Source organism: Hyalella azteca, unplaced genomic scaffold (assembly GCF_000764305.2).
Source record: "Hyalella azteca isolate HAZT.00-mixed unplaced genomic scaffold, Hazt_2.0.2 contig6500, whole genome shotgun sequence".
Taxonomy (NCBI): domain Eukaryota; kingdom Metazoa; phylum Arthropoda; class Malacostraca; order Amphipoda; family Hyalellidae; genus Hyalella; species Hyalella azteca.
The window spans coordinates 18,767-46,640 of record NW_025936661.1 but is presented as its reverse complement, the minus strand read 5'-3'; the positions used below and the strand labels follow the sequence as shown (position 1 = coordinate 46,640).

The 27,874-nt window shown below is 38.7% G+C and overlaps 2 protein-coding genes across 5 annotated transcripts in view; both read right to left on the bottom strand.

Annotated features, from left to right (window-relative positions):
- Nucleotides 1-2,532: 2,532 nt before the first annotated feature.
- On the bottom strand, nt 2,533-11,199 carry LOC108669363 (peptidyl-prolyl cis-trans isomerase 5). The gene is made up of 4 exons (XM_018156678.2): nt 10,956-11,199; nt 4,704-4,911; nt 3,848-4,032; nt 2,533-3,448 (listed from the first exon to the last, which is right to left on the bottom strand). Exons 1-4 carry the CDS (start codon nt 11,046-11,048, stop codon nt 3,302-3,304), a joined length of 633 nt encoding a protein of 210 aa, XP_018012167.1. The 5' UTR covers nt 11,049-11,199; the 3' UTR covers nt 2,533-3,301.
- A 3,636-nt stretch (nt 11,200-14,835) lies between these two features.
- LOC108669362 overlaps nt 14,836-27,874 on the bottom strand; it is a 25,465-nt gene continuing 12,426 nt past the window's right edge. The window contains exons 2-7 of one of the 4 annotated variants that reach the window (XM_047880877.1): nt 27,319-27,336; nt 27,075-27,122; nt 23,467-23,530; nt 21,205-21,295; nt 15,931-16,082; nt 14,836-15,117 (exon numbers count right to left, since the gene is read on the bottom strand). In XM_047880877.1, coding sequence (XP_047736833.1) covers nt 14,997-15,117; nt 15,931-16,082; nt 21,205-21,295; nt 23,467-23,530; nt 27,075-27,122; nt 27,319-27,336 — 494 coding nt within the window. In that variant the 3' untranslated portion in view covers nt 14,836-14,996. Of the gene's footprint in view, nt 15,118-15,930; nt 16,083-18,532; nt 18,651-21,204; nt 21,296-23,466; nt 23,531-27,074; nt 27,123-27,318; nt 27,337-27,874 lie in introns of those variants that run through there. The other 3 variants (XM_018156676.2, XM_018156677.2, XM_047880878.1) reach the window with 3 other exon arrangements.

Here is a 27,874-nt window from a genome sequence, read left to right as displayed (position 1 = left end):
TTAATTATCTTGATCTCGATTACGTATTTCGGATTTCATCAATTTCACTTTAAACATTATAAAATATACAGTAGTTAATCATCAATTTTCGAGTACGAATAACACTCGTGTAATAACGGAATGATGAAGTTTAGTAAATGTCGAAAATATTTTGTTAAATTGTACCAGGAAATATTGTGAAATTTCTCAAGAACGCCAGCGGAGAACCATTTGCTAATCGCGCACTAGCTATTGAATCATTTTCTAAACGAGGCCGTGGGGTTAACATCAACTATACGGGGTGAGCTGCTAAGTACTTCACTAGAATTAAATTCTTTTAATGTAATTGATTATTTCATGTAACTGTAATAACTAAATTGTGTTTAATATTCTTTTGATATTGTTACTCCACTAAGTTCATGTTTGTATTCTAATGCCAGTGCCACACCGCCCCACAGGTGTTGGTCGTGCCGTCATTCTTCATCCCATCAAAGCATCAATAAACATAGCAAACCTTCTGAATCTTACTCAAGCCCCACGTAACGCCTATATACTACGAACAATAGGGAGAGGATGAACTTGTATATCTCAATTCACCATACTTAAACAAGCCCTACAGTCATATCCCTAAAAAGTCGTACCATAATATATAATGAAGATTTAAGGATATGTGTCTCAGAGTCACAGTAATTATCTCCATTGTCTATGTAGTAAAATAATGAAGACTTGGCAACCCAGGCTATATTCGAACAAATGACCAGTTACCTGGAGGCATTCTACATATCGCGGGGCTGTGTACTTTTGAAGTAACTGAATGTTATGGATTTATTGCGATAAAGTCGAGTCGACCAACCTTATCTGTGATGTGGCCGTGCGCACTAATAACACACTTCAACGCGCGATAACAGCACGCTGCACTCTGGTGGATGTTTACGTAAGCTCTCGCGTGACGTCATAGCGCCAAGCTGCGTCACGCTTGTATATTTAAATAAACTACTATTGATGCCTGTACATTCAATAATTAATGATAAATTAAACTCTTTTTCATGATATATTATTTTTTTACATATTGTTCATTTGAAGTAGTTCGCCCAAGCTCTGGTACAACGGAGCATATATTAATTACAAAACAAATAACACAATAACGTAAAAAAATTTAGAACAAGAATCGTATAGTATTTTCATGGAATATATTAATGCCAAATGTTTTTTCATAATTCTAAATGCTTCATGTTCGATTTGTTTTATATTCAGAAAATTTAGTTTCTTCTGCGAGCATATATGAAATCATCAATATTGACATTTTCATTGGGAAAACTGATTCAGGAATGGAATAATAATCAATGAATATTATGTCTATCGTTGCCTTTGAATAGATAATTAGGGTGGCCCAGTGGTTAAAGTTCAGAGTTCCAAGATTGGCGCAGAGAGGCGCGGGTTCGATCCCAGCTCTGTGCGCCAGTTTCTGGTCAGAATCGGCGAGGAGGCCGGGCGGTTAAGCACAGCAGGATATTGTAGCAGTGAGTTGCGAGTTCGAGACCGCAAAATGCTGTGAATGTTCTGCGATGTTAAGAATCGGCGACAGGCCTACGGCGCCTAATAACGCTGAAACCGCTATTATTATTATTATTACGGACGACACAGCACCATCTAGCAGGAGGAAACGAGTTCACTATCTTTGACGTGTTGAGCAAAGTTACGCTATGTGTATAACAGTTTTATCGAGTGGATAAGGGTTGTGAAGACTGTTTCCTTATCTTGCTTAGGTTGATGATTTAATACGGCTTAGCGTTGGCGCTGTTTCCTTCCAAATAACTCCTATCGTTACCAGGTTGTTGTTATACAAACACTATGATTCATAACTGCCATTTGGAGTGACAGTGCCATTGCTTCAATTCGATCGTGTCATTGAATCCAGCCTCCAGGATAGAATGATCTCTCGTTCAGAATAAAGAACAAGTAGAACTGACTCCCTGCTTAATTAAGGCGTTCATTTCTTTGGTATCCACGCATTAAAAAGCAGATGTGATATAGTCGTGCAGAGGTAAATATAAGTTTGGACTAAATGCAACTCGCGCCTTGTAAAACCAAAGTATCTTAACTCTTACACAACTCGAGTAGCTTAACATCAAAATTTTGATAGATTTGATCAAGTGATCTTTAATGATCAGTTTGAAGACTTGCCGTAACCTACTTACGCACGTTGCAGAAATCTGACAAGATGATTAGGCAAGCCCCAAGTTATTTATTTGAAGTTGAGAAGTAAGGAACATGGTCGTATATTTTCGCGTTATTAACCACATGCTAAATAATCACGTTCTTATCCGTCATGCAATTAAGAAATCTTATCACTACCGGGAGTGTTGATAACCATTGAATCACTCCGGATGAAGAGTAAAAACATCGCTCAATTTGAACATGTTTGGCGCCTAGACAAGCCGAGACTTGCGGTCAACGAAAAAAAAAGCCTCGAGAAAATGTAGATACTTGGAACTATGCAAGTCTCACACATCCTACAGAAATAATGTATTGGGATTATTCATATTGACAATATTATGAAATATCGTGTATTCAAAATACCGATTAAAGAGACGAAAAGAATAGATTACAGTAAATTCATCTTGCCACTATGGAATGGTTAGCATGGTTTTATACCCTAGGTTTACAGTTGACAGATTCAGAAACCATTAATACAGTGCGATAACAAAAATTTAATGTTAATTCTTATCCTCAATCACTTCAGATATTCCAACGGCTCAGACAATCCGTGGAGGTGAAGATCATTACGGTTAACACTAAAAAATTTGAAACCAAAATTATATTTATGGTCGATCTTTCGTACTTTCTCCTTTACTGCATAAATTGCCAAACTTGCAGAATGTAAGAAATGAGACCCAATTAATTTCGGATACAATTCTACTTCATCCCTATAATGCCAGACTTCCTGAGATCCTTTTTAATTATGCAGGATTCTAAGCTAATTTGGTGTGCGCTGAGGAGTGGAATGATACCAGTAAACCTGCGTACGTATGGCGATCGTTGTTCCGAGCTGAGCTCTGGGGGGCAAGCTATGCAAGTAGAAGGAACAGTGCTGGGCACACGTGCGTGACTTCAAAAGGTGACCCGTCAAGTTACACTAACACCAAACAAACTAGAAAAACGAGAAAGTCAGCCGTTGTTAGGACTGCTTCAACGCACTGCATAACACGGTAAACATCTCCGAGCCACAGACCACACAGAGGACGAGCCACCACACACGGCGTCACGCCACCCAGATGTTAGTAGTGTCAGAGATGATTACGTTATACCACAGCACGTCACATTACACGTTATCAGAAACGCCCTCAGCCTCAGTGTGGAAAGGCTCGGTCACTTCGATCTCGCCGCACGCGTCGACGACCACGTCGCTGCCGCTCACTGGTCTGTCGCGCCCGTCCGTCTTCACACCCTCGATCTTACGCACCACCGTCTGGTAGTTAATAGCATTAATTAAAATGACACGCTTTAAAGTAAAATTTTGCATTTGTATACAGCAAAAAAGAAGAGCATTAAAACCACGGTTTATCACCAATAGCTCTGAGTTTTGGTTGGTTGTGGTGACTAGGATTGAAATTATTGATGAAGGGTTGATTGTGGTTACTAGGAATGAAAATGAGTGATGAAGGGTTGGTTGTGGTGACTAGGAATGAAAATGAGTGATGAAGGGTTGGTTGTGGTTTTGTGGTGACTAGGAATGAAAATGAGTGATGAAGGGTTGTTTGTGGTGACTAGGAATGAAAATGAGTGATGTAGCATTGGTTGCGTAGGAAGATGAGTGATGCAGGGTTGTGGTGACGCAACACACAGCTGATGACTAGTTGTAACTAACCATGCCCTTGAGAACTTTGCCGAAGACGACATGTCTGCCGTCAAGCCAGCTCGTCTTCTTGGTAGTGATGAAGAACTGGGAGCCGTTGGTGTCCTTGCCAGCGTTAGCCATGGAGAGCCAGCCTGGCCCGTAGTGCTGCAGCTTGAAGTTCTCATCAGCAAACTTGTCCCCGTAGATGCTGCGGCCTGCGTACGTGATGAGTATTAGTGGCAGATAATTGAATTATAGAGCAAGAGACTCTTCAAATATCTTAAAGGTGATGATCACAATTCTGATCAATTCAATGTTCCTGGAAAGATCAAGAAAAAGAAAAGTTACCTATGTATTGTAGTGTTAATGTAAAGAAGAATTTTCAGGAAATGCATCAAAATTTCAAGAGAAAATTCCATAATCTTGAAAAAATGATTGGCAAGCATATTCCGCGGTAGTGATTCCAGGAGAAATGGACAAAAGGTTCCTGAATAACATGACACTTATTAGGAAAGTCTCATGGCATATTTTAGTCACAATATATAGTATTTTACTTTTATTGCCTTTAAATTGTGTTTACCTAGACATATCTTACAGTATACTTGACGTAGAGCATATAGGTAGCAAACTAGGTTAGTTGGTCCTTTAATTAAGCTATACCTTATCAGCCTGAAATTAAATTTTGCAATATTCCTTACTCTGGCTATTTGCATGAATTACCTACACTTCTTGTACTTTAGTACGAGGACCTTTACGGATGGTATGTAAGCAATCACAAGCAGTGGTTCCAGCAGTCACAATAAGCCTAAAAAGCACAAATAGATCACTTACAATTTATACATTTATGTGTCTTGCCCTTCATTGGGTCAAGTTCAGACTTGCTCACCTCCAGTACCATCTCCCTTGGTAAAGTCTCCACCCTGCAGCATGAAGTCCTTAATGATCCTATGGAACTGAGAGCCAACATAGCCTTCCCCCTTGGGTTTTAGACAGAGCTGCCGGAAGTTTTCTACTGTCTTGGGCACGGTGCCTCCAAAGAGACCTATTTCAATGCGACCAGCGGGAACACCTCCAATGGACATGTCAAAGTACACCTGCACAACAAATGAATCCATTATTGAAAATAAGAATCTTCTTTTTGCATCTACACATATAAAGGAATTGCCACAATATTTACCAGTTACACCAGTGAGAATGATAACTTTGACTACAGCAAGCAACTTGCATTTTCCAGAAAATGAGGGAAATGACTAGAAGTGAACAATATTTTCAACAATTGTTAAAGTTTGCAATATTGCCCAATGCTTGTACAATAAATTAATGCATATTGTAATATCATGAAAAAGATTAAGGTTACAAAGTACATCATGTTGATTGTTGAGTAAATCTATGTCAAAAAACAAAAGGACTGGAAGCAATATTTGCTGGCACAAAGTAATTGAATTAGAACAACGTTTCCTGTTAAAATACCTACTTACTTAGTCAGCAAACAGATTCTAAAACAAAAAAGTGTCAGGTTTCTGAGACAAATTCCTTGAACATAACCTGCATGTTAAGATATATTATAGCTTTTCAGAGATCTATTTTCAGTACAAGCGCTTTTTTCATTAGAACCTTGTATTCTGGCCAGCCTGTAGATTTTAAAGAATTGAGTTTCATTGTTAATCTTTGCAGGATATTTCAAAACTAAAAAAACCAAACATGATATTTCAAAACTAAGAAAATCATAAAAGCACCCTTCCATTGAAGGTACTATTTTTTACAAATCTTGTCAAATCTTTGTGAAAAAATATCACAATTTAAGCCAAGCTTGATTTATTTTGTGGTCACTACACTCCATTAATTGCATAGAACAATATAGTCAAATGGGGTAAGACAGGATCGCAGCCTTCATGGAGTAAGAAGGGACCAGCCATAGAAAAAACCTATTGGCTCAGTTTTTCCGGCCGCCGGACGGACTCCAACATAGAAAAAACCTAGCCGATCAACGAAAACATCGCAGGTTAGGTCCCAGGGTGCAGAAAATGGAAGCAGCGTCACCAATATAGTCAAATGGGGTAAGACAGGATCGCAGCCTTTATGGGGTAAGAAAGGACCAGCCCATGGCATGCATTCTAAATGCACTGAATTCAATTTGACAAAAGAATATGTTAGAACAATCATTGCCTGTCATTTCAGTGTTTGTGGCAACCCTCTTATGCAAATAATGAATTTCTGGCTAATTTTCAAAGAAAACCTATGTAAAGAAGGGTCACAAAATAGTTAACCCTGTTTGGGGAATAAGCTCTGTCTAATGACAAAAAATTTTTTGGCCAGGTTTGTGGATGTAGGCAGGTAACCTCAAGTAATAGGCAACTTTTTAGACATACTAGGCATTCCTACCTGCTACCATCACTGCCTGACATCTATTCTAAAATGGGGTAAAAAAGGACCAGACATGAGGTAAGATGGGACCACTAAATGATCCTGTTTTACCACACAAGTGGTCCTGTCTTGCCCCACAAATGTTCCTCTCTTACCCCACAGTTTATCAAAAATAGTTTTTAAATGAATATATTATTGTGTAGTACATGGAGTATTTTGGTCAAAATTTTTATCTTTTTCTCAAACTTCATTATAACTTGTTAGTTTTTTTTAATTAGAGAAATTTAGTGCACTATTTTAAATTGCATGAAAGGGATATAGAAAATAGGGATGTCTATTCCCATTAGTGAGCTGCAGAACTATGTGCAAGATTGGCTGGGGGAAAAATCACTGTGAAACATGAAAAATAATTATGATCACAACTCTGTGAGAGGGCATGAGCTAGGTTTGAAGAAGTGCACCACAAATGCAGTTAGCAAGAAAATGCATGATGTCTGACACTTAAGTTATCATCCATTGGTTTTATTACCAATTTGATAAATTTTTCAGACGATGACACTAATGGAATATACATGAAGCATTTAGCAGTGCTCTACAATGAACCAAAGCCAACCCACTATTACCGTACTATGCTTAACAAAGTTTTTTCGTGACAAAAACTTCAATGTGACTGATATTAGAGTTTACTTCCAGCAACACAAAACAGTAACAAGTGGTTGTTTAATCAAATAATGGATAATATTGAATATCAGATTTGTACTTTTAATAAAAACCTTGTAACATAAGATATACCAGTTGGTCCTTTCTTACCCCAGCCTGGTCCCATCTTACCCCAATGGGGTAAGATGGGACCAGCTCACTTCTTTTAATCTGTACAAGAAAATATGTTAGATGCAAAACGTCTGAGTTGTAGCTTAGAAGTCCATTGCATAACTACACCTTTTGATAGGTTTAGGTTTTTTTAGTTATTCAAAGTATAGATGCTACATGCTTGTTAGTGATTTCGGTCCTGTCTTACCCCATCTGACTATACATGGGTTCTTAAGCCCAAAGCGTCGCCGACCATTTTCAAAATGCGTCGCCGGGTAATTTTTAATGAAAAGCCATTTATGCTGAGTAATGAAAAACTATTTACAAGCCACAAACTTATTTACAAGGTTGCATGCACGTGTTACCCCAAATGACTAATTTTACCCTAAAAACAGCCTGATTGTACAGCAAGTGTCAACTGAACATGTGATGATGCAGTCTGATCACTAATGTGACCGCAACTACATTTTGTTTACATTTTTTTGGCGGGAACTCATCGCAACCAATTTCTGGAAAAGCTTTACTGCATCCTGATCCATCCAACGTACCGGAAACCTTACTATTTTTCTAAATAGTTGGCCAAAGACTGACAAATATATTAAATGCAAGAATTACTATCTAAATGTGTCAGCAAGATCTTCTGAAGGCGTAAATTTTGCTACTGAAGCATCGCCAAAGATCTTGCAATATTCATCCAATGATGATCCACTCTCTGCACAGTGGGACTTAGGTCCAGTTAGGAACAGGTTCCATTAAAACTTTCCGATGCCGACCGCCAAAAACGGATTTCAGATTCTTAAGCTACACCCCAAAAAACATATAATTAAAATAACAACACCCTTTTTTTGGATGCACTTAATCTCAAGTAATACCTTTCCCAGTGATGGTTGGGCTCAGCCCTCAGGCCATTGTCTGAAAATTTACAGAATAAAAAATGTTTTCAAGGGCACATTCAAAATTGGAAAATCAGGACTAAGACCCAAAGCCACAGACAGTGTCTGTATTAGTGTAGGGTAAATGCGGTATATTCCGACACATTAAGGACACATCGAGAAATGAAAAACTAATTAAACTATAAAAAAAAAACGTATGCGTTACTCGAGTTCTGTTTGCTTTACATAACTCAAAACACCGCACGACGCACCAGCAATGATGAAACGTCACAAAATGTTGCCATATTTATTTAAAAGCCTTTAGAATGCAAACCTACCAAATCTCCATATTCCGACACTGTGTGTGACTATATTCGGCACGTAGTGAGACGTATTCCGACCGCACTTCAAATTGTACTGATACGTAATTCCAACATCCACGTGTTCGAATTCCGATTGCTGTGTGAGCTGTATTGGAATATGACACGGCTTTGAATTAGAACACTATTGAATATTGAGCACTAGTCCCACTGTGCAGAGAGTGGATGAATATTGCAAGATCTTTGGCGACGCTTCAGTAGCCAAATTTTCGCCTTCAGAAGATCTTGCCAACACATTTAGATTGAAATTCTTGCATTTAATATATTTCTCAGTCTTTGGCCAACTATTTAGAAAAAAAGTAAGGTTTCCGGTACGTTGGACGGATTACGATGCAGCGAAGCTTGTCGGGAAATCAGTTGCGATGAGTTCCCGCAAAAAAATGTAAACAATGTTTTTTTGATTGCGTAGTTTCGGTCACATTAGAGCGGTCAGACTGCTTTATTACATGTTCAGTTGACACTTGCTGTACAATCGGACTGTTTTTAGGGTAAAATTAGTTATTTGGGGTAACACGTGCATGCAACCTTGTAAATAAGTTCGTGGCTTGTAAATAGTTCTTCATTACTCAGCATAAATGGCTTTTCATTAAAAATTACCCGGCGACGCATCTTATAAATGGTTGGCGATGCTTTGGGCTTAAAAACCCATATATTGGCAACGCTGCTTCCATCTTCTGCGCCCTGGAGCACTACTTAATTAGGCTTTTAATTAACAGTTATTAAGCTTTTAATCAAGAAAATTTTAATTTTTGCACACAGCTTGGAAGTTTGGAACGAGCTGGGAGTGTTCAATTCAAGTTGTGTCGGAATTAGTTTTTATGAGTCTAAATTCATTTCTCAACTTAATCATCTATTAATTTATTTACCACTTGAAATCAGCAAATAGGGTAAACGCGGTATATTCCGACACATTAAGGACGCATCGAGAAATGAAAAACTATAAAAAAAAAAATGTATGCGTTACGTAAGTTCTGTTGCATTCACATGACTCTCAAAACACTTCACTACGCATCAGCAACAATGAAACGTCACAAAATGTTGCCATATTTATTAAAAAGCCTTTAGAATGGAAACCTACCAAATCCCTATATTCCGTCCATAGTGGCAAAGCAGAGAGTTTTTTAGACTCTCCTCAAGTTCATTTTTGAGTCCTATACGTAGACTACTTAAGTATCCTGGATACCAGCACCACCATACATAAGAAATTGGTTTGAATCTTTGGCAAATGAGGAAATTAAAAATGAACGGATTCTAAAAAATCTCTGGTTTGTCACTATGATTCCGTCACTTTGTGTGGCAATATTTGACACGTGGTGAGTCGTATTGCGTCAGCGCTTCAAATTTAACTGATACGTATTGCCGACATCCACGTGTTTGAATTCCGTTTGCTGTGTGAGCTGTATTGGGATACAACATGGCTTTGAATTAGAACTCAAATTCGGTCCACCACGCCCCACGGCCAGTGTAGCTGTCAGCTGACTTTCTTCAGAAGTGCAAAAGCTTTTGCCGGTGAAGGTGTTTTACGATCGGTCCGTAAAGAAGCGTTGGATCGGTTCAAAATGACATAAGAACAGGTTCTTTTGAATAACCTATGGATTGCCACCATGGGCCAAGACCTAGTGTTTTGGCAGTATTTTGACTCGCAAATGCATGACGTCACCATTTCAACCATCAACAAACGCATGGAACTAAAACAAAGCTTAATATAAAGGAAAAGCTGGAGAGGTGACGGAATTACCTACGATGTTGGAATATACCGCGTTTACCCTACAAGTATACTTAAAGGATTCCTAATATATTCACAGATGTATTTAAAAGTCTCAAACCATAATATTCTTTCTACACAAACAGTTTGTCACTATTTGGTAGAGCAAAGTCAACTGTCAACTTTGACACATTTTTCGATGATCTCATTGGGTGGCATGCACCGTCTCTCTTTGGATCTCAACATTTTCCCGCTAGATGGCCCAGACTTCGTGTTTTGGCAGTAGTTTGACGCACAAATGTATGACGTCACTATTTCAACCATCAACAAACGCATGGAACTAAAACAAAGCTTAATATAAAGGAAAAACTAGAGAGGTGTCAGAATTACCCACGATGTTGGAATATACCACATTTACCCTATTTGTAAGTATTTTTGTCTCATTCATGGGTTGCTGTGGCCTGTGGGGCCATCCGGCCGTGGCCCATGGGCGCTGTGGCCCAGTCCCACACCCATTCCTGATTCCTGGCAGGCTGCAGCCAATTTCTGAGCCAAACTGGAAAATTGGGCAGGAGCAACCACCGTGAACAACCCTACCACACGGGCTGCACGGCACACGCAGTCCGCGCAGTCACACTTACACCTATCAGTCACTATCACTATCAGAAATTCAGAATATACCTATAATAATAATTAAGTTAAACTGTACTGCACATTTTTCCTAGAATTTTTGTGGACCACCTAAACAAGCAAATTTGTTCCACTAGCTATTATACAACATCAGGAAAAAATCCAGATAAACAAGTCTACTCTAAGTGTCTAACCAAATTTGCTTTAGCCTAGGTAGGTGTAGGAGTAGGGCTAATAATGCTATGAAGATGATTGAAGGTCTCCACTTTTCAGGTAGCTAAGAATACTTTAAATGTCCGAAGTCATACCTAGCTACAAAATTAAATATCAAGTTTTTAGTAATTCAAGACAGTTTAGACGGACATAATTTTACTCACTTGATGTGTGACTTTGGGGCCTTTTTTTGCATCGGCATTTCTAGATAGTGAAAAAATAACCAGAACGACAGCACAAACTGCAATAATCTTCATGATTGCAGCTTTATCGAAGTACCAAACCACACGAGCCACAATTCTACAATACCGATACCGGCACCACACAAGCACTGAGGAGCTAATTCAAATGACGCCAACGCTGCTCCGACCAATGAATTGGCCACTACGTGGAACAGTACTATCGCAAATAGTCACGCAACACGATATACTTCTTGCATTGTTATCTTTGTAACTCTACAGAGGAAATTTAGCTCAATATATAAACTTTTGGAATAGTTAAGAATATAAGGTATTGTGTTACAAATTAAAAACGAAATTTCTATTTTTTTATGTACGATGTTGGCTATAAATATGTACCTATGTAGTTGAAGAAGGATTCGGAATGCAGTATATAGTTCAATTTTTTCATATTGAAAACAAATTACAGGTTAGAATATTTCTATCCAGGACATTTGATGGTTGAAGTTCCTGAAAATGTAAATAAACTCTCGCAACCAAGTCAACATATGAAAACTTCCTGCGCTTATTATCATTTTGTGAATTCGTTTTCTATAATTAAACGACTAAGAAAAATTTTTAGATAAATTTTGTGTGGTTAACATAGACTCGCCTTTGATAAGGATTTACATGAGTAAACTATGTGTTAATCAATAATTTTTTCTCAAATAATCGCGTCTTAAAACTGGCACAAGCAATTTAAATTGCACCCTCAATTCATATATATCCTGCTTGAACAATTTTTGGTATTAAATACGCTTAATTTTGATCATATAGGACTCAAGCACAATGCAATTCTACGACAAGAGATCTAATTCCTCCTTGTTGTTAATTATTCTATGCTTTCTTGAAATTAAACAATTGCTCATTCACAATGACTCCGATAGTTATTTGTCTATTCGACCCACTAGCATTAATGTAAGCCAGTAATTAGACACTGACCCGAAATTCCATGAATTACCAAGCAGTGGAAAGAAAATATATTAGACAACTTCATCTTCTTTCTCATGCGGCGACCACAGAAAAATAATTTATTCCTCGGTCTCATGCAAATTGTAGTCTCGTATCTGCCTTAGGTGAACTCGCGGTTTTGTGCAGTTTTTCGATAGCTCGTCAATCACGATTGGCGAGCGAGCTGGTAAAAATTTATGATGATGCGCTATCCCTTAATATGAATGAAAGCATTTACGTCATTAAGTATTTTTTGTTGATAGGAATTAGTCTACGCACAAGCGAACCGAGCGCTTCAGGCGAGAGAGTCAGGCAATTAGGTCTTAACCACTGTCATGTCGGCAGTTTCGGGAGACATGGTTGACCTAATACGTAATACCTAATATATTAGTTGAACCATGAACCTAGCATGTATAGAGACGTGAGGATATCTTCTGAGGATGTCGTGAAAGACAAGAATACAGGAGATTGAAATTTTATATGAATCCTGCATCTTCAAAGTACGAAGGTTTCACATCAATACTTACTGACACAAAACTAACACTTTAACATCAGCAGGAAGCCAGTATGTGCATAGAAGGATATAAATCAAAATACAAGTCATATTTTACGTGATTACAAATTATATTTTATAGTGACAGGCGGCGTGTGAAGTTACAAGCAACACAACATAAGCAAACCGCTCATTTAGTAACCGAACAACAACCAATCATGTATGATTCATATGATTTAAAGACCAATAAATCATAGGTCAACGATGAATTTGTTGTCAAGCTACTTGAGCGTATGAATATCAGAGCGTAAATGGTGCTACGTCCAAACCAGAACTCAGTCCAACGAGCCGAAGCAGGTTGCGCGGTGGAGGCTTCGAACACAAAGGGTATAAAGTGTCACTTGAGAGCCTGTAAATTTACCTGAATGAATTTTTGTATGGCAGCGGGCATAAAATAAAACCCTAGGCACGAAAACAACGAAAGGAAATGAAAATAACAGCATTCGGAGGATTATCCTTGAGTAGAAACCGAAGCTATCAAAGAGCGGTCACTGTTATCCTCGTTTGCTGTTTCATAACGTTTTGTCGGTTTCATCCCTAGGGCTAACATAAAAATTACGCTAACATGGCGTATATTCTTTTAAAAGCTAATACAATTATTAATTTCTTTGATATTCAAACACGTAGACTGATGGCCTTAGACTTAAACCGCCCGAGGAGCGTCGTTCCAGGCGCTCATAAAATTCACATCAGTTCACAAACGTCAACAACTCGACGGTAACATTGATAATTAATTAATTAATCACATTCTTATCGTTGCTGCTAATGGCATAGTTCAGCACATGAAATAAACTCAACCTTACTATTACAGATAAAACTCAGGAGTTAGTAGAACTAGATAAACATTTAGGCCCTAACTAGAACAATAGGATATATGATATATAACTAAGAGAAGTGAACAAGCATCAGCGGCGTTAACCTGCAAGCCACGTTAACCTGTGAATATCAATTACAAAAATTGGTCCCATTGCACTAAAATTACAAGAGTATTATCATTACTTATTAGTATAGGTGTGAAGCAGCATAAGCACATTACAATAGACGTTATATCGTCAGGAACAAAATCATTATTATGAAGCATACAGATATTGACGAGACGTCATATATGGCGACGTCAACGGCGATCTCCCATCTCGGTCGAAGTAACTACTAATCTATTGACGATCCTTTTATAAATACTAATAAATATTAAACTCCATGTTTAAAATGACACTAATTATAACTCTAAGTCAATGAGCAGCGAGTATTGGCACAAGATATTAGAACTACTACAGCCTTTGGGAACCGAGCGATATATGATTACGATCGCTTTTGTCACCAAAGGAAAAGAAAAGATTCTAAGTTTTTTATTACAATCGAAGAACATTTTGTGAACGAAGAGATTCAGTTACAGAGGGGAGCAAGCCTCACTAGAGGCGGGTTGTGTCGATGCATCCAACACAAGTTGAATTCAGCGGCACAATGTCGCAGCGATCGAGCGTTTTATGAAGCTGGATCAATAGTAAACGTCGGACAAAATCAGCAAGACGGAGTCAGTGAGATTTACTGTCAATTCTACAGAATAAAGTTAAGATTTTCCCTCACTGGGGCTAACGATCAAACGTCAATAGGATAGATAATCAGATAGACAGACTGTCAATAATACATACTCTCAGTAAAGAAACCCATCAACAAAAAAGGCTATCAGTGAGGCAAACCGTCAACAAAAAAGGCTATCAGTGAGTTAAACGTCAATAAAAAACAGACTATCAGTCAAATGGGCTGTCAATAAAACAGACTAGCAGTAACGTCAACCGTCAATAAAAAAATCTAACGGCAGCTGGACCTCAAATTCGACACGCTACCATCAGGGATCAGGAGGACAGACGTCCAAACCACCGACATGAAAGCTGGTCGACTGGCCATCACAGAATATGGAGGACAGACGTCCAAACCACCGATATGAAGGCTGGTCGACTGGCCATCACAGAATATGGAGGACAGACGTCCAAACCACCGATATGAAGGCTGTCCACCTAACAGAAGTACGCTGGCTGCTGGCGCTGGAGAAGTGAACTATGACCGTATTATATTTATTGTGTTGTGTGTTCGTGTTATATTTATTGTGTTTTGTGTTCGTCTTTTGTTCCTTTGTTGCATTTTCGTGATATGTTTCTTTGTTTCATATTATATCACAATTAAGCGGGGTGATTGAATTGTGAAGATATACTTATGTTGCAGTGATTGCATGATTTGAATAACATTTGCGTGCGAAGATTAAAGATAAATAGAGAAAATTTAGATCTTTCAAAGATACTATTTCAATAAAAAATAGAAATTAATTGATAAACTGCGGCTAAAATAATTTAATATCATATGTTTATTGAAAATTGCAATGGCACTCGTATATAAAATTACCTCTACGTATCTTTAAAGGAAAATGATGCTGTTATATTGTCTAATATTTTGTGGTTTGCAAGGGTTAGTTTAAAAGATTTGAGCATTTATTCATCCTTGAGGCGTTTGTAAAGACTTTGTATGTAAGTGAAGACACATTTCCAGTCAGGTTTCTTCATCATGACCATGTCATCGACGTCCAGCAGCGCCATCACTCCAGCCCGCTCACTGCAATCAGGACAAATCTCAGTAAATATTATAAAGAATCTCAGTAAATGTCAAAATAAATCTCAATAAATCTAAAAACAAATCTCAGTAAATCTTAAAACAAATCTCAGTAAATTTTAAAATAAATCTCAGTAAATCTCAAAACAAATCTCAAAACCATTCTTAGTAAATCTCAAAACTAATTTCAGTAAGTCTAAAATAAATTTCATTCAAACTCAAAACAAATCACAGTAAATCTCAAAACAAACCACGGCAAATCTCAAAACAAATCTCAATTAATCTAAAAACAAATGATTATTAAATTAATCGACATAAAGGATACCCAAATCTTATTCTTTTCGTCGGCGACGAATCACGCGTAAGAGAGGCATTTATATCATAAAAATATTCGTTCTGATCAGCGAAATTGCTGCGTCTAGAGCAGAGTTATTCATTTCAAATTATTTAATTGAAAATAAAAACATCAATTCAGAAAAAGTTCAGAACTAAATTTCCCAGTGAAGTGAAGGCAGAGGGATATGAATCGTCGCAGTTCTGAAGGCCACACCATGACTCAATCTGCAGTTCTGAAGGCCACACCATGACTCACTCTGCAGTTCTGAAGGCCATGCCATGACTCACTCTGCAGTTCTGAAGGCCACGCCATGACTCACTCTGCAGTTCTGAAGGCCACGCCATGACTCACTCTGCAGTTCTGAAGGCCACGCCATGACTCACTCTGCAGTTCTGAAGGCCATGCCATGACTCACTCTGCAGTTCTGAAGGCCACGCCATGACTCACTCTGCAGTTCTGAAGGCCATGCCATGACTCACTCTGCAGTTCTGAAGGCCAGGTCGAAGTTCTGACGACGGTTCTTAGGGTCCAGCTTGTCGAAGTCGAAGGCGTCGGGGTAGAAGTGGTGGATGAGCGCGCAGAAAGCCAGCCCGTCGTTCCAGCTCGTGCTGAAGTTCTCGATTTTCACTCCCTAGAAAATTAATTATGTTTTAATATTATTATATATTAATGAGGTATGAATTGCATGAATAATTCATTAATGTGAATTACTTCTGAATGTGAGAAAGTTCCATAAAAAAAGTATTCATGGAGAATTACATGAGCTTATGATCCGTTGATTAATCCCCAAATTCATAAGTATACTGGCGAAATAAATCATCCAATGAATAAATCAGAGAATAAATGAGCAAACGAACGAAACACATAACATGCAATTGTATTTTTTTCGTATATCATCAGTCAACAAAATAAAATATTAGGTAACAGCAACACAATCAACTTGCTGAATGTGAAGAGAAATGGCCAGTAACAACGGAGACAGTTGACTTAACTTAAAGCAACGACTTTACTTGATTATCATATGCACTAATGTAGAGATTTTCAGGTCAGTTAAATTATACATTATTGATATATGCAATTAAGTCGTAAAAGCACAAACTAACTACAAGCATCGCTTCCCCCTCCCAGAACTGTGAGTGAGGCTCAACGCAACCGCGGGGAGTGCACATCTAGACATTATAAAGTACACGTCCATAATTGATGCATCTCCACGAAAATAAATACAAAAAATTATGCATACTGTGGCAAAGCAACACGTACAACATGCGATTACGATCTACAAGCAACGAAGGCGATGTTAAAACACAAAAAAATGTATTGTCATGCCGCCGGTATAACAGCCCAGCTTTTCAAAACTTGATAATTTCAAAAGGGATGGATTAAAATCAAAGCGGTGTACAAAAAACGCATAAAAAACTTATTTCGTGCAGGTCTGCAGGACAAAAATGTTATTCATATAATCATCTTCATGTAAACGCGATGGCAAATTAAAAGACTATCGTCAAAATTAAAAGACTATCGTCTTTTATTTTGCCACAGTCCCCTCTCTACAAGAGGGGAGGGGTATCCACGCATACGAGCAGATCACCATTACCAACATCGATGCAACGGAAATGTGAATATATAATCAACATCACAGCGTAACAAAACCTCAACAACAGCAGTAACAGTTAAACAAAATCATGCGATACTTTTGGAAGGAGAAAAATCCGTTGATTAAACATGTTTTTGCTTGATTAAAAAATCTTCTAATTAGATATGCTTTTTGCCTTGATTTAAAAATCCTCTGATTATGGGCATGTTTTTGCGTTGATAAAAATCCTCTGATTATACATGTTTTTTCGCGCTGATTAAAAAATCCGTTGATTAACAATTTTTTTGCGTTGATTACAAAATCCGAGATTAAACACGTTATTGCGTTGATTAAAAATCTGTTGATTAAACATGTTTTTAAACCTGCCCTCCCCTCGGGACCTTGGAGGCGAGGGCGGCCTGTCTACCGGCGCCGGAATACCGAGGCAGGGCCAGAAGCGTGGCCTGGGACTGTTACGTCTGAAAGCTTACCACGGATAACAAATTTGTAATTCCAAGTCGATCATTTTCTTTTGTTGTTTAAATTTCGAAAATTAAAGCATTGTTATCTAATTTTGAACTGATGGGCATAAATATTAAGAACAGGAAGGCGACGAGTTCACGGTTGAAGAGGGCAGCGAGACTGGCTTGCTCTTGTTCCAATTTAAAATGTCACGTTCAGATACGCGAACAATTTTTATCGTGATCTCTGTTAAAATTTTAAAAGGTTTAGTAGAGGTACACCGTTGTACTGAAAATACTATTACTCGATATGAAATGCTGTAACAAATATTGGATCTGCCTTTGCACGTAGCCTAATGTTTAAAACGACTCGCATTTAAGGGAACACCGAAAAATATTTCAAAATAAAGTTTCAAGTGCGATACGAAAAGTCGAAATTGACACCAAAATTAATTGTGAGTAAGACAAGTTTACAAACGAACACAGCGAAAACTACGCGCAGGAGGGCACACAAAAAAGAGATATATGCATGTCCAAGATGCGCGGCCGTAGCAAGGCCTTCATGCAGAGCACGCATCAACATGATGGGCAACATCAACATGATGTAACACATCAACGTGGCAAACACTATCTACATTATACAAAACATCAACGATGCAAAAACCAAGAACATGATGCAACACATCAACGTGGCAAATACCATCAACATTATACAAAATATCAACGTGGCACACATCATTAACATGATGCAAAACATCAACGATGCACGCACAATCAACATAATACAAAACGTAAACGATGCAAACACCATCAACATGACGCAACACATCAACGTGGCAAACACCATCAATAAAACGTAAACGATGCAAACACCATCAACATGATGCAACACATCAACGTGGCAAACCCACCAACATTATATAAAACGTAAACGATGCAAAAACCATCAGCATGATGCGAAACATCAACGCGGCACACATCATCAACATAATGCAAAACATGAGCAGGGTGATGCAGGACAGGGACAGCAGCACCAAGCATGTGCACCTGATAGCCGCGTGTGCGGCACTGGCACCACTGCAGCAGCACCTCCTTGATGCTGTTGGCGCTGCTCTTAAGACTTGATGACAGCGCGAACAGCGGCCCACCGCCTCCACCTGCCCCGCTGCAAGGCGGCCAACACAGGTCATTGGTGGTCATTGTAAGCCATTATCATGTGCGATGGTGGGTAATATTGGACACTGGTTCATTATTATTTGAAATAATAAATTATTCGATGTTGATAAAGCTTGATGCCCAGGATTTTTGCAGCATCTGCGTCGTGGGAGTAAACCGGCCGGCGCCATTGACCGAGTTTCTAGCGAGCGAATGAGTCGAGCCGAACTGTCAAGGTTCAACCTCCCGGCTCTACCTTTTCCTTAAGAGTCTGAAAACGCTTTCTTTTATTCTCTCGAATTCTCTTCCCTATAAATGCCTCCTCAGGTATCTCATTTTCTTGCCGTTCATCTTTCTTTTTTTGACCGCCTACCCTTTCTTCCGACAGCTCTTCCACTCCTGCCACCTGAGCCGCTTTTCCGGCGTGCGTAGGCACCAGGTCCCAAAGAACAACAGCTATATTATATTTAATACTTAATAATAACATTTTAAGGATAGACTGAGAAGTGGTATCGGAGCGACGGTGCCAGACACGGAAAACATGAGCTCTCTTCAAAAACTCAATTGTGAGTGTCGCTTTCGAGTGTCCACACGTGATCACAAAAAATTAGATCAGTACTCACTGCAGTGCGTGACAGTGAGCGCATTTTCTCGTCCGTCCGTGACGTGAAGTCACGGACGGACGGATATAACGAGCACAATAGCGCCTTTTTTCCATAAATGAAAAAAATGCGCTAAAAATAGCAGAACGCGATTCATCCTAATACCCTCTGGCTCTTCCAAATTGTGATTAATAATTTAACCTCAAATACGCAATAGAAGTGGAGCGACATGACTAAGTGCGCAATTAATCAGCAAACATGTGCTCTAATTTTCTGCTCCCTAAAGTGCATAAGTGCGATTGAACTGCCCGCTGTCTCTAATGAGATGGAGCCGCAGGGGAGTTTGATATAGAATAGAATAGAAGTGTCGGCGTTGAAGAAATAGGCCCATGGAAGAAATAAGCCATGATGTACAGAGCGAGCTTTTGATGGCAGCGAAATTGAAACGAGTAATAAAAGAAATGCATGCGCTTCTCTGAGCTGCTGCAAGTCGGTACTGATTTTAAACAATGCTAACATAGACGATGCAGAGCAAAGGAATCACATCGGGATTGCCCAAGGCGAAAAATTCAGAATTGGACACAAATTCGGGAAAAAGATCGATAAAAGATCACAAATCCACGAATAAATTAATTAGGGATGGAAATCCTCAAAACAGGTCGATCATTGGATACAATTATTATTATTCAAAAATATACGACTAAGTATAGGGCATTTCTTCTCTGATAAGTACAAAGCGCTACAAATTATTACAAAAGCTACACTTATTGCTATAATATTTTGCTAATTGCTACAAATTCTTGACTTATTCCCGCAAATACCAGTAGATACAATCGCAAACTATTTAGAATAAATACAATGAATTTGATACTCAAAGTTTATTTACACATACAAGCCTAATTTTGTCTTCACGGTATTTCACTGAACAGGTGTACAGACAGAGCTGCGTGCGGGAACACTATATAATAATATATATAGCGATTCAGCGTTCATTAGGCTGTAGGCCTGTCGCAGATTCTTAACATCGCAGAACATTCACAGCATTTTGCGGTCTCGAACTCGCAACTCACTGCTACAATATCCTGCTGTGCTTAACCGCCTGGCCTCCTCGCCGATTCTGACCAGAAACTGGCGCACAGAGCTGGGATCGAACCCGCGCCTCTCTGCGCCAATCTTGGCACTCTGAACTGTAACCACTGGGCCACCCAGCCCCTAGCGAGAAGAAGGAACACTAGTGAAGTGTTTTAAAAAGAAATGAATTGTGGCTCGAGTTCATGGAATGCAGTGGATGAAATTAAAGAGACTAGTGGAAACATTCCAAGTGCAGTTGAAATTTACGTAGAGCATTAGTGATTTACAAAGCGCAGTAGAGATTTACGTAGTTCAGTTCATATTTACGTGGTGCAGTAGAAAATTTAGGTAGTGCAATTGAGATTTACTACGTGCTGTAGAGATTTAAGAAGAGATATCTACGAAATGTAGTAGAATAGAAGTAATGCGAAGGACTAGTGAAAATAATTACTGAAAACAGCTAGAGGAACGAACTAATAGTCGCAATTAGAAAAAATAACAATTATTACAGGCAGTAAAGAAAGCAACTACCGCCAATGCCCCAAAAGTCTACAATGTTTTTTATTTCTCAACTCGCTGCACATTCAATGGCAGTAATGCATGACAGACTGTGATTACGTTTTGTCGAGTTAGGGTGACATAAAAGAATGCCGAAGCTAACTTAATGTAACTAAGAAGCTCTTTTTCAATACGTTACATCGAATAAATTGAATAGCGTCGTCTTAAATATCGGTGCAGAGTCAAATGGCGTTGATAGGACTACTGAACTATTGAAAAAAAAACTAGTGAAATATACTGATGAAAGCTACTGGTGAAAAGAGCTATTGAAGGGAACAAGTGAAGGGAGCTGGAGAAAGAAACTAATGAAGGGAACCAGCTAAGGAACTATACCTTGTGAACATATTCGCTGGTGTTTCTCTTACAGAAGTCAAGGAGAATTTGTTTGACTGTGGAGAGTTTGAGAGCGGGTGGCATGTGAGGACTGTAGCGAGGGAGGAGACGTTACACTGTGACTGTACTGCAACTAACATTCACGTAGGAATTACATTAGCAGACCATCCACTCGTTATCATGACCAGCAACTCATTATCATGACCAGCAACTCATTATCATGACCAGCAACTCATTATCATGACCAGCAACTCATTTGCAGACAGCACAGCTCATTAGCAGTCCGTCAACTCATTATCATGAGCAGTGAAGAGGATAACAATTTAGGTAAGGATAGAAGTGAAAAGCTAGATTCACACCATACTGCCGGGCATATGCCAGTCACGCTACGTTCCCTGCCAATTGCACTTACATTTTCATTATTAGTCATTCGTTACATGTTCATTATTGGTATTCATTATTACATGTTCATTATTAGTTTTTTGTGCGGTCAAGGGCCGTCCTCCCATCAGTTCCCTTCATATCACATGCCGTACTAGTCACACAGCGTTCCAACTTGTACATTTTCACACCATATTTCACGAATCTGGTATGCTGATATGATAGTTGGTATAGATATTAAAGGTCTGGGATTTGTGCTAAAATCTGGTATGTTTAGCTTACCATCAGGTATACTCGACAAAAAAAATTTACAGCTGTGATCACGTCAAAGTACAAATATCTTTTGCCTTAATCGTGACTGGACCGTGCCTTGCATGGCTGGTGCGAATAATTCTATAGAAATGCATTAAAAATATCGGACTGGACGGTGACTGGTCCATGCCCGGCAGTATGGTGTAGATCAAGCCTAAGTAGCCGATATGAATTGGATTCAGGTACGAATAACAGTTAGGACAAGATTATCCACATATCTTCGTTGTAAATCGTCGTGATAGCTAACGAATATTTGTTCACTTGCGAGTAAAATAACCGGGATTCGTATCCCAGTTATTAAATATGCGTACATAAGATACGCACCTTGTACCATCACTAGTTGAGATACTATAAAGCGGAAATTGATAACCTAAATCTTGAAACCAACACTATTCCCCAGTGCAGGCCAGGCTTCAACATGTTGATATCAAACTTCGTCAAGAAGAAATGTTCCTTCATAAAGCAACGATAAACATTTTCTCAATGTGGTATTCTCTCCAAATCTCTTATGTAGCAAACACCGTTGAATGAGTCATGCCGGAGTAGTGATCTAAATATAGTACAATAATCAAGAAAATAATCATTCAATAAAGATTTGAACCATTATAATAATGATGATAATGATGCCTTTTATGACCTTATGACCTTATGATGAGTTCAGGACTTCCTAGTCCCCGGTCACGCTGATGCGCCGCCTTCGTCGTCCTCCGTCTCCGAGTCGTGCGTCTTCCCTTATTACGCACACAAGTTTCGCAAAACAATCGGGTTAACTGTCCCGTTGCCTAGCAAACGCAACTTGATGCACGAAATGGGTTCTGAAAAACCTCAGCTCAGGCAAGTGTGAAATATTCTTTCCTAATATTTTTTATTGGTAATATAAATGGTACTCATCAAGTATAATAAGGAATCAAATACCTTGACATACACTCTGTGAGAAGAAGCTGCAATAACTGTGCCTCTAACGCACAAAATAGTACGTGTTAATTGTCAACGTGCTCAGAACTATACAGAACACACAACATAACCGTCATGTGTGAGCACTTTAGTTCAACTGTCACTTTTAGACAGAGGGAAAGTGACACATGTTGCACATGTGACCCAATTGTCAGCAGATCAACATCGATCCGATCAAATATCGACCTCTTTACCAATTTGCAAATCAAAGAAAACCATTTTTGACAATTTACAGATCACATATCAGCCTTTTTTCACCAATTTACGGATCATATAGCGACATGGTTCCGAACCAGCAGCATTATGACACGCACTATTTAGCTTACATCACCATTAGCTGCTGCCGTACGGAGCAAGCTTTAATCTCTCTATCAATAATATAAATCATAACAAAGAATTCATTATAAAGATGACATAGAATACATGATTTCGAACAGGATTTCGCACACGATATAAATAGCAAAAGAATATATATTGATAATATATATACTTTTGATATAATATTTTATTTTATATTTTGATATAATATAAATAAGATAATATTGATAAATTATATTAATAATAATGGTAAGATATAGACAAGGAAAAACTGTTAGTAAGCAAGCAGGTACCCACCTAGCCCGGCGTGTGGTGTGCTGCTGGGCGTCCAGCTGCTGGAACTTGTTGAAAGGTGACACACCTGCGACAACAAAGATGAGTCAGTTTTGACTCACTTAGCTAGTTAACGCACTTATAGAAATGATTGAGTCAGGAAGACTCATTTGAACGAGTTTAAGGCTAATCAGTAAATGAACAAACTTTTCCAGCACGCTTATCGTTTTATTGGTCCTTCTGAATGACAATTAAAAGCAGAATAAGATCACAATGACCAACACTACAAATAATGCGTATAAAAATTCAGTTATCGTTAACTCCACAAGTGGTTCACACTGACCCACTCACTGTACAAAGTGCATACCTATAACATAGTGTAAATTTAGATACGTCACAAAATCTGACGGATAAACAATCATTATTAAGACTTGTTTTTAAGCAGGGCCATACGGATAAAAGTCATAATACACTGATGATTGATTGGTGGTATTCAAGATGGAATCTCCAGTTTGGGTTGTCTGATATGCGAAATAATAATGCCTGAGAAAGAAATTGTTATCTAATCAGTCATTCGTAGTCTAATAAATACACACACTGGCGACACACTATCAATTTGCATTGTGTATAAGCCTATAGTTACCAGTAAAAGCACATAATTGTGGCTATTATAGTACTGGCGGCCACAAGTTACCACATACAATCGTACACACAAACCTTCACTTTGATTTTGGTTCGTCAGGTCGTATGTTGGTATATTGCTTTAAACATAGGCTTTCTTACTGTAGTAATGTTTTAATTTTCATTCATTATATTGGGTGATCTTCCCAGGAGGTGCGTGTCTATAAGGAATCACTGTGATATTATTTGTGATGATTCAATTTTAAGTGAATCGTGTCGTGTTATGTTGATTATTTTCGTGTATCTTTCATTCATTATTATGCTCATCTTATTCAGTTGAATATTTTTAAAATGTTTTTTTCTTTTTTATATGCGGAAGGCCTCGATTTCTTGACGTTTTGAACTTGAAACTTGTGGATAAAGTGAAAAGTGGATTAAATGCTGAAACGCACGGTTAGGGTAGTAGTTTAAGATGATTTGTTGTTTTTTATTTCATATTTATTCTATGTTAATTATAATTATTTTAAATGCTTATTTACTGAGAATAATTTGTTTGGTAAAGTGTATGATTTGAAGGACGATTACATGCTTACGTGGTGAGGAAAAGCTGGACTTCAAAATTAATTTATTATCTGTTGATAATTTATTTATTATCTTATAATTATTATCTGATGATGAACAATTATTATCTGTTAATAATTAATTCAATATCTATTGATTATTTATTAATAAAACTAATTATTTTCCCGACACTGTCATCAAACAAATACGTCAGATGCGTGCCGCAGAATTGTAATGGAATTTACGACAACTTCACTCATTGTCATGCATGTGATATTGAAAAATTCATTATACAGCACCGGAATAAGTGCGTCATAGTCACCACACATGACTTACTTGCCAAACATGACACACTTTATATTCATTACACACTAATCACACATGCATGACAAACTTTTATATGAAACACTTCTCATACATTGCACGTTCATCATACATGATGTTCGGTGTCAATCTTGCGTCTCATTATATTCATTATAATTAATTTACAAGATATGATCATCTGTAATTGAGACGTAATATTCACTTGACGTAATACGATACAGGTAAAGCTAAGGCGTCGACCGTTAGGTCGGAGTAATTCTAACGCAAGTTACATCGCGGCGCGCTTGTGGGCTTCTGTAGGGCATTACTAATTAAGGTCCTCACGTAATGTTCTCCAGACGCTGACTAATGTTTAGTACATTTCCATCAATCTCTATCAGGTCAAGTGAATATTACATCTCAATGACAGATGATCATATCTTATAATACAATTATAAGGGATATAATGAGACGCCAGGGGCCGGATTATCAAAACATCGCTAAGTACACGTAACGACTTACGTGTTGCGTAAGTGTTGCTATATGAAGACGTAATGTAGCCGTCCGACTTTCTGTCGTTCGCGCTCTTCTTCTTTCTTTCTTTCCGACGCATTACTCGGAGCTGAAATTGGACCTGAGCCGGGGTTGGCTCACTCTCGATTGAGCCGCCTGCTTGGACGGGCGTGGCAGGACGCGGTAATGGGTCGGCAAGGAAGTTCCTCAGATCCAGTCCGATGCTGCTGTCAACCATTCCTTCAAAACCAAGTTCTTGTATTTTGGTTACTTCATTCGTCGGCCATGGACGGGTGCGGCTGCAGGCAATCGGAGCTAAAGTGCTAGTCTCAAGGCGGTAACGCTTCCGGCACTGTACGTCGCCAGGACTTGGTCGATGATTTGAACATTTCTCTCCCACTCGCCGAACAGCGTAGAAGGAAGCTGCAACTTGTCGGCAACGTTGGACCAGAGCCCCGTTGCAATCTCGGCAAGCACTGCGCTCCTCCGCTAGATTCCCACACTTTGATTTGACTTTTCTATCTTCGCGGAACTGCCTTCCTCTCGGCGACAACACCGATGACCTTGCGGATGTACCCAGCCAAATTTAATGTTCTTCAATGTTTAACCATTCGTTTACCGTCTGATAGCTACCTAAGATTATTACTAATGTACTTCTCATGGATTCGCTTGTTCATTTTTATACATTGTTCATTAAATATATAGTTCATGCTTTCATTTATATAGTTTGTTCATTCTTTCTAACTATCCCGTTGGGGTAGCCCATATGTGTTGCCCCCTCTCCCGCAACAGTAACTCTAGCGGTGGTATTGAAAAAAAAGAATCGGCGACAGGCCACATCAGGCCTACACTTCATCGCCGAGATCAATATGTTATGTTATGTTATTTGCGCGGGAAGCTACGTACAAGAAGTTGTGCGTAACTTTAAGCCTTACGCTTTCTCGGAGGTGTCGTAAGTGGAGTTGCGCACAGCTTCTGAACGGGTGAAGTGATTGTTTATCATTTAGTCACTAGTGTTTAGACTGTGGTATCATTTCAAGATAAATCCTCTCATTTTTTTCTAGAAAAATATCTAAGGAATTATATTAGTAATGCATCTAATGAATTCTTTCTCAGTAGATACTGATAGAAAACGAGCAATTGGTAGTGCTAGACAATGAATAGATTATAGATATTAATCAGTAATCTATAAATATTAATAGCTATATAATATATATTAATCATTAATACTTGAAACGGCATTTGTCATTCATTTTTTAGAGTAACAGCGTCTAGGAATCTTTAAAAAATCTAAAAATGTTCAAATAACTGAACACAGAAACGCGGTGTTTGATGACACATAATGTAAGCAAAGGATGTAAGCGAGCTTCTGATTGGCTGATGTGCAACGAGGTTTGATAATAGCTTTTCAGATAAGTCTTGCGTACGCAAGTTTTGATAATGCCAGAATTAGGGAGTACTCAAGCAACACGTATCTTTTTATACGTAAGTATAAAAAGTTACGAAGTTTTGATAATCCGGCCTCAGAATGACACCGGACAATGACACGCTTTTCATTCATGACACGAATTATAATTCATGACACACTCATCATACATGACCCACTTATCATGCATAACATACATGACACTCACCTTTATTGACGTGCGTTGACGTGGTGGTGGTGGAGGAGAAGGTCGTAACTGCAACCAAGCAACACACGTTAGCGCTCTCACTGAACTACGCTATGTAAATAAGTGAAGGCAACAGCAGCATGTCAACTAAAGTGAAGGCAACAGCAGCATGTCAACTGAAGCAAAGGCTTTGTTATCTAAAAAGCAGCTAAAGGACAGCGTGAAAACTATTTTTATCTATTATATTAATAACAACTCTAATCACCTTGCGAAGAATGACCGCCTGTTGTTAGAGATGTTGTTGCGTTATCGGTTGTGATGTAGTGGCATCAGTGGTGATGTAGCAGGCGTCAGTGGTGATGTAGCAGGCGTCAGTGGAGATGTAGCAGGCGTCAGTGGTGATGTTGAAGTGAAGACAGCGCAGGCAGCAGAATATGAGGAGAGAAAAACCAAAAATTCATAAATTTAGTATGAATTGAGGTAAAGTTGATTTTAGCTCCACGCGCGTAAGACACACACATGCTTGTCAGTGAGGTAGTCGAAATCAATGCGTGAGTTACATCACAACTTCAACATAAGTTCGACACTAAAAACCTTACCTCGATTAGCTTGAACTCATTCATGGGCTGAAATAATTTCAATTCCTATCATCAATATTTCGGCGGTGACAGCAGCACTGCCAGACTGCAGCACTGCCAGACTGCGGCACTGCCAGACTGCAGCACTGCCAGACTGCAGCACTGCCAGACTGCAGCACTGCCAGACTGCAGCACTGCCAGACTGCAGCACTGCCAGACTGCAGCACTGCCAGACTGCAGCAC